Source organism: Adiantum capillus-veneris, chromosome 28 (genome assembly GCF_014529385.1).
Source record: "Adiantum capillus-veneris isolate H3 chromosome 28, ASM1452938v2, whole genome shotgun sequence".
NCBI lineage: Eukaryota > Viridiplantae > Streptophyta > Polypodiopsida > Polypodiales > Pteridaceae > Adiantum > Adiantum capillus-veneris.
This window is the reverse complement of record NC_140958.1, coordinates 23346213-23365303: the sequence shown is the minus strand read 5'-3', so window position 1 is coordinate 23365303 and position 19091 is coordinate 23346213. Positions and strand designations below refer to the sequence as shown.

General features: G+C 43.3%; 1 protein-coding gene across 1 annotated transcript; it reads right to left on the bottom strand.

Annotated features, from left to right (window-relative positions):
- Window positions 1–7002: 7002 nt before the first annotated feature.
- Window positions 7003–9038, bottom strand: LOC147420175 (protein trichome birefringence-like 19). Its single transcript, XM_086504916.1, has 3 exons — window positions 8565–9038; window positions 8180–8457; window positions 7003–8095 (listed from the first exon to the last, which is right to left on the bottom strand). Exons 1-3 carry the CDS (start codon window positions 8857–8859, stop codon window positions 7346–7348), a joined length of 1323 nt encoding a protein of 440 aa, XP_086361042.1. The 5' UTR covers window positions 8860–9038; the 3' UTR covers window positions 7003–7345.
- Between the last annotated feature and the right edge of the window lie 10053 nt (window positions 9039–19091).

Genomic DNA, 19091 nt, shown 5'->3' with positions numbered 1-19091 from the left:
TATCCATCTTGCGAAGAACTCAGCCTTTCATTCAAGGACAAAGCACATTGAGGTGAGATATCACTTCATACGCACTCTTTTGGAAGAGGGCCAACTAAAGCTAGGAAAGGTGCATACAAGTGAAAATCCTGCAGACATGTTTACAAAGGTGGTCAACAAGGAGAAGTTGAGCTTTTGCTCATCTTCAATCGGCATTCAAGGATAAGAAGCCAGAATGGAAAGCAATCACAGGTTTGGTTTGGAGATCAGTCTCCAAGTGGGAGATTGTTAAGTATGGAGCCTGATTTACCCTTGTAATTTTCTGTGGTAAAAGCGCACATTTGTAAGGCCCCCATTATGAGGAGAAGCCATCGTGCGTGAAGGAAAATCACTCACCGGAAACCAAAATTTTCACGGACAAGAATCAGGGGCAACTTTAAAGGCCTCGGGGGCGGAGGCCCCTGAGACTTTTTTTCACCGGAATATTCCTTTTCGTCGGAATATTATGCCCGGACAGCGGCCGGAAAGTGGTCGGAAAACAACCGGTCGGTTGGCCGGTGGCCGGTGGTCTGAAGTCAATGGCCAGTGGCCGGTGGTCGGAAGTCAATGGCCGGTGGTCGGTGGCCGAATTCAATGGCCGGTGGCCGAATTCAAAAGCGGACTTGTCTTCTCAAGGGCGGCCACACATGGGTGGATTGGAGGGTCTGATTTGGACTTATTCGCACAAGGGCGGCTACACATGGCTGTATCTCATAAGAGAGAGCAACCCTTTTGGCCTATAAAAGGAGGCCATTTCTACACACATTTCATAGTGTGAAGTTGATGTAACAAGGTGAGTGTGAGGTGGTGAGAGTGAAGCAAGGTGGGAGCTCCATTAAGGGTATAATCCCTTTGTAAACTACTTCTTGTTTTGAAGTACTAAAGCCATTGAGTGGCTGCTTTCCCGTGGACGTAGCCCACATTGGGTGAACCACGTATATCGTGTGTACTTTCTCTCTCTCTCTCTACTCTATAATCTCGTGTATATAAATCTGTCTCTCTCCATTAAGTAATCTACTCAATTATCTATTTAGCTACGTCTTATTTCCTAACACTGGGCAATGATGGTGCAACCAAAGTTGGTTTGGAAAGTGATCTATGCTAGGCAAAGGCTGTAGGCAGGTGCAATGCAAAAGGCTAGGGCAGGTACCACGGTCCTGGGCAGCCAAAGGGTAGCGGAAATGTATGCTTGATGCGGTTTTTTAGGCCAAAAGATCTAAAGGATGGTACAGATGGGATGATGGATCAAGGTGCCCAAAGTGCCAAGTTAGGCTCTAGAATGTAGTGTTTGATGTGCTCTAGAAGTGGGTCTAAACGGCTCGTCAAACGGAGCCCCGGTGTGCAAGATACTGAAGTTCAAAGTTAGAAGGTGTTGCAGATCCCCGATGGGCAGGGCAGTTGGGGACAGATGGCCCAGGTAGATGTGTAGAGCTCGAATTATAGATCATCCATGTCTTCTTGGATTGCAAATCAGCGCTCCAGATAACACGTTATGATCATTTGAAGTTTTGTTGGGGGTCGGGTTTGAGCCCACCTGACCGCATTCGAAATCGTGCCATCTGGCATTTCTTGAACCTCAAAAAGATTCTAAAGGGTAGCATGCATCTTGCAGAGTAAGCAAAAATTGATGGCGCATGATTCTGAGCCTTGAGTGCCAAGTTATAGTCCGATGAAGTCTGGAGCAATTACCCGAGGACCGATCACAGGTGTTTTTTTCCATTTTCGATGACTCTAGTTTGCAGTCTCAGGAGAGTCAAATGGCGACAAGGGCCGGGGGGGGGGGGGTCAGAGCACGCAAGGAGGTCCTCTCACTGGGCTTGATGGACTGTGCATTGAGCGTGTGAGCAAGCAAATGTTGCAGGCTAAAAGAAACACCATGGGGAAGTTCTTAAGAGAGTTTTGTTAGTACTCAAAGAGGGTCATTGAAGGCAGCTCATGGGCGAATGCCACGTGGCATTTGGATAGACCCATATGCGAACCATGAAGCGGGCGCTCAGGGTACATATCCTAGGGTGTGGCCCCCTTTGAAAGCATACGAGGGAGTTGGAGCTCATGGCTATGGAGTTCAAATGTGGGGCCGCTCACCGGCTTTGCGCGGTGCCGTACATGGCGGTTTTGGAGGGCGGAGGCTACGCGCGACGGTAGCCGGCGGCCAGTGGTTGAAGTGGGCGGCTTGCCAGAAATGGCTGATGATGTGGCATTGCGCCCGAACGGGTCGTGTTTCCAAGGCCCTTGAAGGACCCTTTTTTGAAAGCAAGGGAGGAGGGCACTAGCAATATCGCTAGTGCCTCCCCGGCATGCAGTAGGGGGTAGTCCCAGGGGGGAATGAGGAGAGAAAGGAGAGTGTGGTTGGGCAGAGTGACAAGACCCCAGATAGATCAAGTGCAAGGTCTATTTCTCTCTCTATGAGAGAGTGGGAAAGATGCACATCAAAGGCGCGGCCGAGAGAACCGGGCAGAGATCAGTTGAGAGAACCAAACAAAGGCAGTCCAAGGCAGGTGGTTGGAGATCAAATGGGGAATTCCAAAGGTGGTATGGTAGGAGAGAGTTCAAGGGGAGCTAAGGGTTGAGTCCATGCCAAGCCAAGGTGGTCAGATGGAGTGCTGATGGGTCAAAAGCCCAAAGGGCCAAATTCAAAGGTAAAAAAGGGTAAGGTTAAGAGGGAAAAAAGGGGGAAACAAAAACCAAGGGGCACTAGCGATGTCGCTAGAGCACCCCCCCTCAAGTGCAAAGAGAGCAGATGAAATGAAGCAGCTTCCCCTTTCCTCAAGTTTCTAAATTGGGAGGCCAGATGGGCCAATTAAGGTGCAGATTCTAAAGTTGAAGACCCCCCACTATAGAAGCCATTTTTCTAATGAAATGGGGGATTTTTTGTGTCGTTTGAAGCCTGCAGAGTGAGTCTCACTACAACAAAAAAGGAGACCTTCGTCACAGGTTTCGACGCATTCCGTCGCTATGCCGGTTGCTATACGCATCCCTACAAAATCGTCGCTATATGCGTCGATATGCGCGTCGAAAGGTAATTTAATCGACGCGTATAGCGACGAGCTTAGCAATGCGCATAGCGACGACCATAACAGAAAAAGTTTTTCTTGGGCAGAGGATAGGCAGCTTCGCCTGTGCCTAATGAAAAGATGGACACAGCCACAGCCAGACTGCCTGTCCTCTGCCCAAGAAAGCGAGCGGCACCAAAATCAATCATGCTCCCGCAGAAATTTCGGCAGAGTTCCCTTCATTTTTACATAAACTTTTCAAAAAAAACGAAGGGAACTCTGCCGAAATTTCTGCGCGACAGATGGTGGATCTCCTATGATCTACCTATCCTAGCTAGCTGTTTTAGCTGCTTAGTCCACACCCAATAGTTTAGGATTCCATAATATTTTATTTTGTCATTTTGTCATCTTGTTATTCTGACTTTGTATCAGATCCACCACATTATAACTTTCTGTTCTCATAGGTCACTTTGGCCTTTTGAAGAGTTAATATAACATTTCATTTCATTTCTTTCTTTAATTTTAATTTTTTTACGCAAACCATAATTCTCTCTCTCTCTCTCTCTTTAATTTCCTACACGCACACACACTTCTCTCTTTCTCTCTCTCTCTCTCTCTCTCTCTCTCTCTCTTTAATTTCCTACACGCACACACACTTCTCTCTTTCTCTCTCTCTCTCTCTCTCTCTCTCTCTCTCTTTCCTACACACACACACACCGCTCTCTCTCTCTCTCTCTCTCTCTCGATGCTCCATTGCGACTCTCATCACTACAATTTTGGAGCATCGAGAGTCACTCATCAGCCATACACATACTACATCACATGTAACTTTGGTCCCATAGGTCATATTTGACCTCCGAGGACGATAATAAAATATATCTATCTCTCTCTCTCTCTCTCTCTCTCTCTCTCTCTCTCTCTCTCGCTCTCTCTATCTCTTTCCTACACACACACACACACACACACACACACACACACACACGATGTGGAGAGAGAGAGAGAGAGAGAGGGGTTGGGGGGGGAAGAGTGCCATAATACATGCTGCGCAAGTTTTGGCCAAGCTCTGAGCGCGTGCATTGAGGGCGAAAATGGCCCCTGCGAGCGTGTTCCCCTTTTTTTTCCCAATTTTTAAGCGTCGATATGCGCGTTGATATGTGCGTCGATATACGTGTGGAAAAGTTTGCCTTTCCACACGTATTTTCACACCCATATCGACGCACTTATCGACGCGCATATCGACGGAGTGTAAGAACGTCGATATCTGCGTGGAAAGGTACTGGCGTCGATAACTTTGGGTTATGCTGTAGTGTTTTTTAGCAAAGGAGTGTACCTATCAAATCCTTTGTAATTTCTCTTCAAAATGGCCATTGTGATGGCCGTGCAAGCCTTTTGAAGCGTAATTAAGCCATTGTTGCCCCATTTTGCTGTCTTTTCCTCTTCCCCTCTTCTCTTTCTCATGCTCTTGTGTTCCCCCTCGGTGCCGGCAGTGTGGATGTGTGTCTTCCCAGACCGTCGGTATTTTGTGTGAAAGAGAGAAATTGAGCGACTGTGTGCGCGTGTAAGGGTGGAGACCGACCGTGGCAGTAGATGTCCGTTGTGTGGTGGACTTTCGGATGTAGAGATTGGGAAAAGAGCAGGTGGTGGTCTGCTAGTGAGAAGTGTGTTTTTGAAGGTGTTTTCTGAGAGGATAGGGGTGTTGTGGATACCCTGAGCTATAGAGAGGCCTTTGTTGTTGTGCCGGGTGTGTTTCCCCATTCCCCCTCTCCAACGGCGTCTATCAAACACCAAGTAGAATTTGTCACTCTACTTGGGAAAATGAAATGGACTAAAGAGCAAACATGCTTACGGCAGCTATGTCTCCCAAGCACCAAATGGATTAGTCATCCATCTTGAAAAGATTTCGTAGGGTAAAAAGGGATCCTCTAGCCGCTAAGCAAGATTGACTAATGACTAAGGCTTTATCTCTTCTACCTCATAGTCGAGGACGACTATGATTTCAAGAGAGAGGTAATGTCATAAAAACCAATATCTAACCAACCCAAATGATTTTCTCATATTAAACTAATCATCTAATATGGGAGAATAAACGGGAATAAGGGTTAGAATATAGACATGTGCTTTACAAATCTATCTCAACACGGGCCCAATGGTAAAGGGGTCCAAATGAGAGATGGTATGTAAGGCTAGCCAATGGAGCTTAAAAGACCTTAGGGTTAGCTTCATTAAAGACCTCCAAAGGTTAGTGTTAAAAGTCCTTTGATCCTAGGTAAGCTAGGGTTGAGCTTGAGGTAGGAACCCGGCCCAAGCTTGAGGTGTTTGTCGTGCTTGCTGACTAAGGTGCTTGTTGTACTTGCCTACTAGGGAGTTTGAGGTGCTTCATGTGGGAACACTACCCAAGCTTGAGGTGCTTTGTCATGCTTGCTGACTAAGGTGCTCGTGTTCCACAAAGTCAAAGTATCATTACACAAAGGGGGGGGGGGGGCTAAAGCTAGGGGGATGAGAGAGAACACACACACACAAGGTGAGCTCAAGCTTGAAGACAAAGCAAGGAAACATGTCAAGCCCCTACCCATGTTGCTCTCATGATGTGCCTAAAGCCTATTGGTTGGCCTCCAAGGGATCCAATGATAAATTAGTTAATTTCATTAATTTTTTTTACCATTTATCAAATCCTCTCTCTCAAAGGGGAAAGAGGGACACTTGTCCCAAGCCTACCCTTATTGCTTGATATGCCTCTTGCATGTGATTGTCTAGGCCTGGAAGGGTCCAATGAGCTTCAAGCATGAGCTACAAGGAGGGGTCGACAAAGCAAGAAGGGGGGCATAATCTCCCACACACACTCTCATTGTGTGAGATGCAAAGTGCAAGAGCTCCATCTCCTCCTCCAAGCTAGTAGAGAAGTTGAGAGCCTTCACCAACACTCTTGGCTATGGAATGCAAATCGAACCAAGAGCCATGCTTCAATGCTTAAGCTTGCCATCTTCTCCATCTTCATTACTATGCTATTATGTATGCTAGCAACAAGAGTGATGATAAGTAAGGAACTACTTCTTTCTCCTATGGAATGTTTCTTCTTCCTCTTTCCTACCCTCATTCCCCGCTAGCTCTCTCCAGCTTCAAAGGTGTTATGAGGCCTTGGGACCGAGAATTGGGATAGTTAATGCTTTTTGCAAAGTTTCTGCTATGCTCGTGATGCATGAAGCTTTCCATCTTCATTGTATCACCTAAGTACAAGGAACACAAAAATTGTATTGTACCAAGTCTCTCTTGATGGGAGAATCTATAATACAAATGCCTATTGGAAGGGGGACTGACTCCACATAAATCTGATCCTCAAACTATTGCATGTTCTCTAAACTCTTTCTCTTGCAAAAGTATCGTTCATGCCAAGTTAACTAAGTACTATGTTTATGTTGCTACCATCAATTAAGTTCACCTCTATGCTCACAAAGTAATCTCACAAAAATGTTTTCTCTAATTTTTCTAATTCCGCTACTCTCAAAGTTCATAGGCCATTTCCATTACAATGTCGATCGATGCAGTGCGACTTATAGCATTGGTACCCATCGGTGCTTTGTCGCATGTGTCCAACCCATCTCTCCCATGGATGTGTGTATGTATGTGAGCCAGGAGAGGAAAGTGGGATGTCATTTCGAAAGACAAAAGTGTGGTAGATTGGCTATCCCTCTCCGGGATCCCTCTATCCAACATGAGTGACGACTCTTGCCTTCAAGACACGTTGGGTATATCTTTGGGATTGTTAAAATCTCTCCCCCTCTCCCTCCCTCCTTAGCATGTGCACATGCAGTGCTGCAGTGGCCGCTTGCGATGCAAATGTGTAGAAGCCCACCACAAGTGCACGAGAGATCCACCACGCCCTTGCGCACAGCCACTGGCGCTCTCATCGGCATGTGCGTAAACTCTCTCTCTCTCTCTCTCTCTCTCTCTCTCTCTCTCTCCCAAAAGAAAAAGGAAACATTTTGGCAAGCCATTGTGAGAGTAGTTCACTTTGTTTGTATTGGAAGGAGGTTGTTCAATATATACATACTACTAGGGAAGGATATACGACAACAATGTTCGTAAAATTTGACACAGTAAATTTGCGTGCTTGTGTGCTTGTGTTGTTCCTACTTTATTCTGGTTACGATGTCGAGAGTCTGCACCCCTCCCCAAATGCGCCAATGTGCGCAAACATTTACAAATGAGGGCCAATTATGGTGATGCCAGAGCCCGTGCAGATCCTTGAGGGCTCCAAAATTTCCCAAGGCGAGCTGCATCCCCAGCTACAATTATACAGTGGCACCCTAATTATATACACAATACTACACACACAACTACAGATGCTTGAGCACATGCAAAATCATGGCACTCCAAGAATCCACAGCCCCTGGAAGACACCAATGCACACAATCATTCGTTACCCTCGGATGGAAATGGCCATATGGGCCAGGATGCGCGTCGGGCCGTAGCACCGCCGCATGTAATGTGTCCACAATCTTCAACTTGAATGAATACTCCGAGCTTCTCTGCACCGTCTTCCCAAACTCTTCTAGCTGAATTGCATAGATGACCTGTGACAGACCATCTAAAGCATGTGACTTGCTCTTAAATGGGGATTTTTGCGTGCAATTCCCACCCTGATCCCAAGCGGCATTCTCCCAATGCTCAGGGGAGAAAGTCCTGAAGAATACAACCCCTGTGTAATTTGAAGAGATCAGAAAATCGAAGGAGGTCCTTAATGCTGCTCTGTAGGCATAGGCCCAACCCAAGTCGGTAGCATTCAGCATTGGGCACATATTGCAGCCCACTAGCTCATTTTGCACAAAATACACAGAGGTTCTCAAGTACCAACGCGCTGCTGACAAAACAATGTAGTCGAAGTCATGCACCCAGGCCGGTGCCCAGCTCTGATCCAAAACATCCAAATCAAGCTTCGCAACACGCTCTGCATAGCCTTCCGCCTGCTCTAATCCTTGGACCAAGAAGGGGGCCCATGCAACAGCTAATGTGAAGTTGTAAGATGGGAACAGCCAATGTACATTCCCATCCCAACCATCGTTGTAAGTACATTCCGGAGTCTCAACCTGCAGAAAAAACGGCACGGAAAAGTTCAACTACATGCAATAGCTTTGCCGTTTTGCCATTTTGCAGGTGACCCTTGATCCTACCTGAGCAAGATGGCATAACACAGACTGATAATTGTTTCGCGCTAACGAGTCCCCAATGAAAGCCCATTTTTTTCCTGCGAGAATTTTGAGAAAGGACTTCCCATCAAATAAGGGAAGTTCACAGTCATGAGGTTTCCATCTCCATTGCAAGAAATCAAGGTCTGGTCTGCCAAGCTTGATACAATTTTGATTCGCCTGAATATACGGGCATGTCCAATTTGTGTAAGGAGGCTCGTCCGGGTGTCGGATCCAGTCACCTCTCCATATGTTGCAACCCCCTGGAATGCCAGTTCTATAATTACAGCCTTCATTTGTGCATGAACCAGCATTGGCACACATATCTACATACATATGAAGACCTCACAATTGGTAAAACCATACATACCAACGGAAAAATCGATAAGCTTCTTTACGTCTGAATCGGGAGGTGGCGGAGGGATGTGATCTTGCGTAGAAGGAGAGATTGTGCCAGTAACAATTTCTGCTTGCTCCTCTGCAATTAGATTGATTAATGAATCCGATGAGAAGATGGATGCGAAAATGAGAAATGCGATGAGCAAGAGGCATGCTGCCCACATAACAGATTTTCGTGCGGGGCTCCATATTAGCTCGGTCTCGTAGTGAGTTGCTATTTTTGGTGGGCGCCCATCAGCTTGAGAATGTCTGTGGTGGGTTGTCATGGGGCCTTGTCAGGAAACTAAGAGTGTTAATGAGTGTGTCATAAATGCAAGGATGGTGTTGTTGGATGTGTAGAAAGGCCCTCATGCAGGAAGGGGGGCTACAAGCAAAGTGCAGAGAAGAGCACAACAGGCTTTCTCGCCGAAACTTGAGAAAGCAGTGATCGCATGTAGAAGAAGGTTGATGCCGAAAGGACTACCTGGAATTGAAATGTGAGAGAGGCGTTGAAATGCCTTGTCGCATTGTCGGTGAATGCGACTGCACAACTATATTCTACGCCTTTTTTTATTATAAAGCCAGATGATCAGAAAAAAAGGGAGGAATCGGAGGCAGGGACGGCACGCCTCGGGCCTACAAGAACCGCCAATTTCCATTCCTTTTCGCGTCGCCAGCTAGCCTCCACTACCCCCCAATTTTAGAGGGGACCTCGAGTTGACAATCAGCGTCGCGTTTCGGTGAATACACCATTGATCTCAAATGTGAACAATATGTGAACTCCGCAAGGTATGTGCACTACATTTTGGTATTGTGAGCTAAATGTGAACTTGGTGCAAACTCGCGATGTGAACATTGCAAGGTATGTGCACTACATTTTGGTGGTCTGAAGTAAGTATGAACTTGAAGTAAATTCGATGTGAACTAGGATCATTGGCGTGCCAAGACTACTCAATGTAATGCTACCTTTTTCCTTGCATAAAAAATCGTGTGTGTTAGCAGAGTGGTAACACATCCATGAGATGGCAAGGTCATAAGGTCAAACCCAGCCAATCCATATTTTTCCTCCAAATGGATCACGATCAACAACAATATGGGACCATACATCCCCTCCAAAAAAGGAGAAGTCAAGTAGTGTCTCCCCCCCCCCGCGGGAAGGGAGGCACTATTCGACACCTCCTTTTCTGGACTCCTTGTCACGAGGTGAATGTGTTCTCACTATGCTTGTCCGCGCGTTTTGTTATTCAAGGGAAATGGTAGCATAATATTGCATAGTTTTGGCCCACTGTGGTCCTAGTTCACACTGAGTCTACTTCATGTTTACAGCGAGTTCACACGATTATAATATAGTTCACATAGCTTACAAAATTTACATGTAGTTCACAATGACTATCGAGTTTACACCTAGTTTACATTCAGGATCAATAGTTGTGATCTTCACCGACATGCGACGCCTATTTTCAACCAATGATCCCCTCTAAAATTGCGGTGTCAATTAGTAACGCCACACCCCCTAGCCCCCCAGGTGCCCCCACTCCAACTCTTCCTCCTCCCCTTCTAAGGATTTCACGTTTGTTTGTGGAGCCCCAAACCTTGCTTTGTGCTATAGGCTAGGTCCACATTGGCAGAAGAGTGAAGGGAAGGTATGCGCATCCTACATGGCCCGCACTGATTGGGCATAAGAAAAAGAAAGATCTCCTTCGAACCCACCTACATTTGGGTGAGCAACCCTCTAGCATTGTTAGGGCTTCTTTAAGTGAAAACACCAAGAGACCATCTCGAACCTTAGCTTACATGTCAACAATCACAAAAGGTACCGCTAGGCTTGCGTTGGTTGAGATCAACTCCTACCATTATCGATGTGAACACTACACCTTCTTGTGTGAACATGGCGGGTGGAGGTAGTGAGCAATGAGATAGTGTACCACCAGGCTTCTCTAAATCCAACCATAGAATATTGATAGATTATATACAAGCACGGTTATGCAAGCATAGTTATCCATAATTAATAAGTAAGCCCAACTACAAAGCTTCGAAGGAGAACTTTAGATCACAAGGCATGAAAAATGTGGACCTTTGGTGGATGGATGGAAGAATATATCCAAAGCATTCCATCACAAAATCCAATGAACCTGTCAAGGATATATCCTCTTTGGAGAACTATGCGGGAAATGATCACAAGGGCTTGCTTGGCTACACCAAGTAGTTGGCTGCAAGAAATGATGTTTGGCAATGATAGAGAGACATTGCATGCAAGGAGTATGTGCGCTTACACTAGAAAGTTATGCAATCTACTCATCAAGTTGAAGGCGGTAAGGAGACCATCAAGGAGCTTACGCAACGAGTCAAAGAAAAAAAAACAACATTAGGTCTTCTACAAAGAGAAAAAATGACTACGGGACATCGTGAACTTTAAGCTTGGCTCCGAAGGAATTAAAAAAAGAGGGCAAGCCATCAAGTAAGTCAGCCTATCCTTTTTAAGTTTAAATTCATAAGATCTTAGACATATCTCTTAGTTTTGACATGTATTCCCATATCTTTGTTGCATCTAACAAGGAAGTGGAGCCCAACATAATCACCTCCTTGTCTCCTTATGGGTCCATATTGAATGCAAAAAACATTGTTGGTCTCTTGGATGACAAACACGATGGTAAGATCATTGCCGAATAGCTTGACAATCTTTTAAAGGAGAACCAAGGATGGTTTGGATAAAGTTGGTATATCGAATAAAGGATATGATGCCATTCACAAGTATATAAGGTCATTTGCAAGGCTATTCCACTAAGAAAGGGTTTGGCTTTCTAACTCCTCCTACTCATGCCTATGCAAAAACAAGTAAAAAAATATTCACATCAAGCACATGCTACTTCCAAACCCTTTCTCTATCCAAAAAATGAGACGAGAAGTGAACGGCTTCAAACATTGGGAAATCCTTTTCACATTGAATCAAGATACATATCGCCAAAAGCGAAGGAAGTCGTATATGACAAGTATAACAATAGTTTTTATGATTTGATTGCCTTGCAGACATACATTGTGCAGTTATTTGATGTTACTCCCGAAGAGTGCAATGGTCTCGTAACGTTTGTCATCAAGCTAGATGAGTGTGAGATTTTAAAAGAGTTAAAGGTTGAGTGGGTCACAATCACACTCGTGAACATAGCCCTGTATGCAAGCATTGGACTAGATGACCCTAGAAACTATAGTGTGCAATCTAAGCACAACATTTTCCTTCTTGTTACCTTCAAGGTGAGCTGACGTTATGTTTAAGGTGAGCTGACACTATGTTTAAGTTGTATGATTTTGATTGATGGGAGGAGGATCAGCTTTGGAGAGAAATTCTTCAATTTGAAGAATTTCCCCAGCTATCATCATTCCTCTCTTTACTCTAATTTCTTTAGTCACCTTTTTATACTATGTGAGAGGTTTTTGGAATCATCTATTTAGCTGAATTTTCCCAAGCCTTTGCACGAGAAGAAAACATGGAAAAGGTCTCATGTAGGATATCCTACATTTTCCCCCTAATACATTTGATATCAAAAAGAGACTAATCAAGATGCATCCAACCAGATTCATGAGAAATATCAACCCTTAGCAGATCAAAAAGTACAGGCTTATGATTAGACGGAAGCAAAAAAGCATCAGAGTTACCTTTGATCAACCATTGTTCTTGAATCACATTCACAGACATGTAAACTATATCAAGCCTAGCTACCCTAAAACATTCACCTCAGTGCTTATTTCTCTAAATAAAGCCACAATTTTCATATACATCCATTAAATTCGAAGTGTCAAAGAAGATCCACACAATTAATTTTTGCAGATCCAAAAATTACCTTGCCCAATGACCTTGATCTGTCTATAATATTTTCAACCATATTGTTATTACCTGCTATGACTATATTTTTGGGAAGCTTGGCCATTTCCTATCAGCATTGTGATCTATCTATTACAGAGTTAGAAGCATATATACTAGCAAGAGTATAATTAATAGGTTCAAAAAGAGTGACAACAATTCACATGTCTTTGTTAGATCCTCAGGGGGTTCACTATTCAGTACCCCCCTATATAATGTGCGTTCAAGGAGTAATTAAAAAATTCCTTTTTGAACATGTTTGAATGAATAAAATGACCCTTATTTTAGGAAATTTGGCCAAAATGAAATGTAAAACCCCCTTATTTTAATGTATCTCTATTAAATTGTCTAAATTTTTTGCATTTTAAAACCCCTCCTACTGAACTCACGTGGTACATTAACATGATTACATAGTGCACCCCCCAAGGTAAGACTTGTGAATGTCTAGGATGAGGTTGGTCCATTTGCAAGAGATTCCCACAATAGCTTCTCCTCTACCATGATGATGATTGGTAAAAAACCATTTATATCCTCACCTTACTCTGTTAAGATTGCATTCCAGTTCATGATCTGAAATTTTAAGCTCCAACAGAGAGAAGAAATCAAGTTGTAAAGATAAATGTAGCATTCGTTTCTTTATAGACATAGGTCTAGCAGGGTCTAAGATCCCTTTACAATTTAGATAAAATCCTTTCAAGTTGGGACACTTCATTTCTTGCTATTCTGATTTGGTTTATCTATAGCAACAAAAGCTCTGTTTGGGTCATTAGACTTCTCCACTTTCCTCTCGGCTTTTGAGATCTCCATGTTTGAAAGAATTTCTTCTTCAACAGAATATCCATAAAAGGGGCAAGAGACTTAGAAAAAACTTGCATTGTCCTTTTTTCCTTCTTATTTTCTTCTAGCTCTTTAGCAAACTGTGATATACCTTTTGAGGGCTCTATGATGAGGGTTTTTTATGCATTCATCTTCATTGTTAGAGTCAAAAAGGCCCATGGTCTTTTCAATTGGGCTATCATGTGGTTATTGATGATTTTGTGTAGCCTTATTAGGGCTTGAAACATAAGGAAATTTCGGAGGTCATTTGGAGGGCCTTCTAAGAAAATGTATTTTTCGCACTCTCTCTCTAGAAAATATGGCGAATAATAGAGGTGGGTCTTTCATGGTAAAAGTTAAAAAAGTGTACTTTAAGTAGATTCTTTACTCTTCTGAACGTTCGTTCGTAATGATTGAGGGATAATCTTCTTTTCAGTTGCATTGAATGAACCTCGTCAATATGGAGGGAATGAGGCTAACATGGAGGGACGAAGGCGGGTGCGCCTTCACCTCTTCACTATCCATTAAACCTGCACATTTGGCTACTGGCGCACTCCTCAAATGACACAAATGTTACGCAGAAACGAGCCAAATATCACCTTCACATTGATTTGCACAATGAGTACCAACCATTGATTAAGCATAGTAAAGCAAACACACATATACCTCCCGCATCCATAGACACGCTCAGAGCTCAGGGAGCTAAACACATAGATATCTGGACGAGAGGCTCTCTCTATCCTAAGAATCAAATGACTAATGCATCTCCACCGTTTGTCAATCCTACAAGCTTATTGACCTTTGCTGGTGATGGAGAAAAGGGCCTTCCGGGTTATTGTAAATCTCTTACAAGGGAAGCTGAAACTTATAAGGGCATTCTCCAAGCTCAACAATGTGAGATTGTTTGTCTTTCACATAAGACCATATTAGGTATTTTGGTAAAAATCTCACATTATGGGAATCTCCAAATCGACTAAATTCATGTAATTTGGGAATTTTCCACTTAAAGTGGAAAAAATTGAGGTGTGTGGTTAGTAAATAAAGTGAAACTCTCATAGGATTGTGGTGTTGATAAACACCAAAAGTCAAGAGGATGTACAACACATGGATTTGAATAATAACTACAAATTACATAAAACAAAGGAAGATACAAAAAAGATTTTGTTTACAAATTGACTAGTATAGTCACAATAGAAGCTCCACATAATTCTACTCCACATTTGATACCATATCTAAACTTTGATCCAAGTGTGGTTGATGTGCACGAGTGAGGCCTTCTTTGGATTTTAGAGCATGCCTTTCTGGAATCTTTATTCTAGAAAATGGTCCTTCTTTGTTGGGTCTCCAGGACCAAACAATTGCATCTACAGTTTCCCACACTTGTGGGTCCTTATAGTTGACAGCCCAATAACCCTTCCAACAATTACTGTAAGCTTGAGTATCTGTCATCCCACTTTTTCTCACGCAAGGTGCCCAATATTGAATCAAGAGTTTTCTGTAGTTTGGTGATGTAGGCTCATTATCAATGTCAGATAAAGCCATTGCAAGCCACACTGGATAGATTTCTATGTCACACGGAACAAGCATAAGAAAGTCACCTTGGTGCACATCAGATGTCATAATAATCAATATCTAATTCTCCTAAATGATTTTCTCATATTAAACTGATCATTTAATGTGGGGAAGGCCAGGGGAGAAAAAGCTAGAATATTGGTTAAGCTAGCAGACCGGCCACAATAGGGATCCAAAGGAGGGAAAATAGGGATCCAAAGGGGGGGCCATCTGCAAAAGAGCCATGTGCAACAATGGGCTAAAAAGACCCTAAGGTTCAGCCCATTAAGACTTCCAAAATGCTAAGGTTCCAAAATTCAAAGGTTGTGTCCAAAGGTCAACCCTAGGGAAAATTGGATGCTTTGTGTGTGCCCTAAAAGTCTTTGCACATCCCTACATGGGAGGGGGAGAGCCATAAAGGTAGGGGATGAGATAGAAAGCCACACACACACACACACACAGGCTCCCTTTACACAAAGGGAATGAGGGACACATGTCAGCTCCCTAGGCCAGATGCCCACAAGGTGTGCCCAATTTCTATTGGATGACCCTTGAAGTGGACCAATGAAAATTAAACTAGAGTAAATCTAGTTTAATTAATTTAAAAACATTTAATAAAAGAAACCAATGAGAATTAAGTCTCCTAGAAGACTATTGGGCAGTCTCCCAAGGGGTCCAATGAGCATTCAGGAGCCCCATGGCTTGCCTGATTCCTATTGGCCAGGAGGCAAAGGGGTCCAATGAGAGTTTACTTTAATTATTTAATTACCTAAAGCTCTCACAAAAGGGGAAAGGGGGACACATGTCAGAAGGCTATCACTTATGCTGCTTAATTGTAATTGGCTTGACTTGGGGAGGGCCAATGAGGCTTCAAGAAGAGCATTTAGCAAGAGGGCTCGCCCAAGAGAGAGAGGGGGCTGATTTTTGCAAGGCATTATCACACACACACTCACACAAGCTCATGTGTGAAGAAAGAGAAGACTATCTCTTCCCAAGCTTTAATGGAGAACTCATCACCTACTCCAAGCTTGTGAGATAGAAGCCTACATCAACACTCTCTTGGCATGTGGATGCAAATCCAACCAAGAGCCAAGCTTCAATGCATGCTCATCTCCTCTACCAAGCTAATTACTAAGCTAAGTTATGCTACATATGAGTGATTATGTGAGAAGATGTACATCTTTCTCGTAAGATACTCCTTCTTCCTCTCAATCTACTCTCATACCCTGCTAGCTCTCACCATCTTCAAAGGTGTGTAAGGTCTTGGGTCTGAGAACGGGGATAATTCAGGTTGTGTTTGTTAAGTGTTTTGCTTAGTGCATGAAGTTTCCATCTTCATTGCACTAGCTAGTCTTGAAGGAACACAAAGAATTGTATTGTACAATGTCTCTCTTGATGGGAGAAACCATAATACAAATCCTTTTGGAGGGGGGACCGGCTCCATGAAAATCCGGTCCTCAACTGTTGTCAATAGCTTAATTGCTCTCTCTTTTGAAAGTATTGTCGATGCTATCTAACTAGGTGTTATGCTTTTTGTTGCTCTCTCCACCCAAGCACTCTTGTAATTCTCATTAGGAATCTATTCTAATGAAATGCCCACTATGTTCATGCTAATTTCCTCTACACATAAGTTATTAGGCTTAACCGAAGAAATGGCGAAGTATGTCAACTCCCAAAGACCACGTACCATATCGGCGGTAATACACCACACTATGGTCGCCTCTCGAATCAATTTCCAAACGGGGGCAAAAAGAAATAATAAGCCCCAGGAAAATAAGGGTTCCAATGAGCCTAAGGGGAAGGACAATGTCCAAAAGTCTCGTAAGGGTAACTCCAACAAAGCTAAAGAGAAGGGAGTTTACAAAGGTAAGAATAAACTCTCTCCTGAAGAGCTTGAGCGTTATCGTAAGGATAACCGGTGTTTCAAGTGCGGCGAACAAGGGCATGCGTACCGCGCTTGTCCCCAAAAGAACAACCGCCAAGATCCTCCTAGAGCTTCCTTGGTTGAAATCCAAGAGGAGGAGACTCACCAAACTCACCACAAAGGATCTCCTCTATGCCATGCTTGGGGAAAGGTAAGAGAACATGATGCTTTTATTCTCTTTGACCCTGGTTCTACTCACAATTTTATATCTATAGAGTTGGCCACCAAGCTAGGAATACAATCCTACGAGATGGGAGATGTCCTACCCGCAGACAGTGCCTTCAAGGGGCAAAAAGCTTCAGTCACTCCCTTAATCGGGAAATTGAGGCTTCATGTCCAAGGCTATGTGGACAAAGAGGACTTCTTTATCTCTCCTCTCAAGCATGAGGATGTAATCCTAGGGGCACCATGGTTTGACCGCCTGGCTGCCGATGTTAAATTTCTTGAAAGGAGAATCTCCTTTAAGTTCAGGGAAAAAGACATGTATATAGATGCTAAGGAAATGGGTAACACCATCCCCATTGTACATACACCAGCTTTCAACAAGTCAATAAAGAGCTCTATTTCCGTGTACATGATTTTTGTTAAAGACTCTCAAAATGAACCTAATGCTTTAGCAAAAGAAAATAAAAGCAACCAAAAGGAATTAGAGTTGTCCAATTTTCTCAAGGGGTTAAACCTAATAAACCTCCTTATAGAATTTCTCAAGCTCAACAAGAGGAGATTATGCGGCAAGTGCATGAGTTAGTTGAGAAGGGTATGGTTAGGCCAAGCTCATCTCCATTTTGCTCACCTGTGCTATTAGTGCAAAAGAAAGACGGCACATATCGTATGTGTGTCGACTATAGAGCACTAAATAGGATCACTATCAAGAATAGGTTTCCCGTTCCACGGGTAGAAGACCTATTTGATAAGCTAAAAGGATCGATCTACTTCAGTAGGGTTGACCTAAAAAGTGGCTATCATCAAATAAGGATAGTTGATCAAGACATTGTAAAGACCGCATTTCGTACTACATTTGGTCTTTACGAATACATTGTCATGCCTTTTGGCTTGACCAATGCACCAGCCACATTCAACCGCTTGATGGAGAAGCTGTTCAGGCCTCATCGAACCTTCACTGGAGTGTTCTTTGATGATATTATCATCTACTCTAATTCATTGGAGGAACACAAGCAACACCTCCAGGTAATATTTCAAGTTTTAAGAGAGAATAAACTTTATGTTAATCAAAAGAAAAGTGAATTTTTCTTGCAAGAGATTCAGTATTTAGGTCACATTATCTCTCAAGATGGCATCCAAATGGATCCATCCAAGTTAGAGGTAATAAAAGGATGGCCTAAACCAAGGAATCTGCATGAACTAAGAAGCTTCATAGGTATGTGTGCATACTATAGACGCTTCATAGAAAAGTTCTCACAAATTGTGGGACCATTACATGACCTAACAAAGAAAAGCGTTAGGTATACATGGTCTGCTAAGGAGAACAATGCTTTCGAAAAGCTTAAAGAAAAGCTTATCTCTCAACCTGTGCTTACACTACCGGATCTCTCAAAACCATTTGAGGTCCAATGCGATGCTTGTGGTGATTGCCTTGGAGCTGTTTTGCTCCAAGAAGGACACGCCATAGGCTATGAGAGTCAAAGGCTCGACCCTGTTGAGCAAGCTCTAGGCATATACGAAAAAGAACTCCTTGCAGTTCTACATGCCTTAGACTCATGGAAGCACTATTTATTGGGGACTCCTTTCATTCTGCGAACGGATCACCAAAGTCTGCGAACGGACACATACCAAGCTCTCCGACAAACAAATGAGGTGGGCAAATTTCCTTTCGCAATTTCTTTTTGATATTGCTCACATTGCTGGAAAGCATAATCAAGTAGCTGATGCACTCTCAAGACGGCCGAGAGTGAATGCGGTTTCCATAGCAACTCACAATGATCTATCTTCAATGATAGATGAGTATGCTATTGATCCCGATTTTAGAGATGTGATTTCAGCCCTTGCATTAGGGAAGAAAGAAGAACCATTTACTTTACAAGATGGTTATCTTCTCTATGGCAATAGACTATGCGTTACTAACTCACTACGTGAGAAAGTAATGTATGAATCTCATGCTTCACCTTATGCAGGGCATAAAGGGATTCAGTCTACCTTAAAGGGAATTAAAACATATTTCTATTGGCCTACCATGAAAGTGAGCATACAAGAGTATGTTTCCAAATGTGTGGTATGCCAAAAGACAAAATTCGATAGAGGGAAGCAACTTGGATTGCTTCAACCCTTGCCAATCCCTAATTCACCATGGGAGAGCATATCCATGGATTTTATCTTTGGATTGCCTAAGTCTATCCATGGGAATATGGGAATAT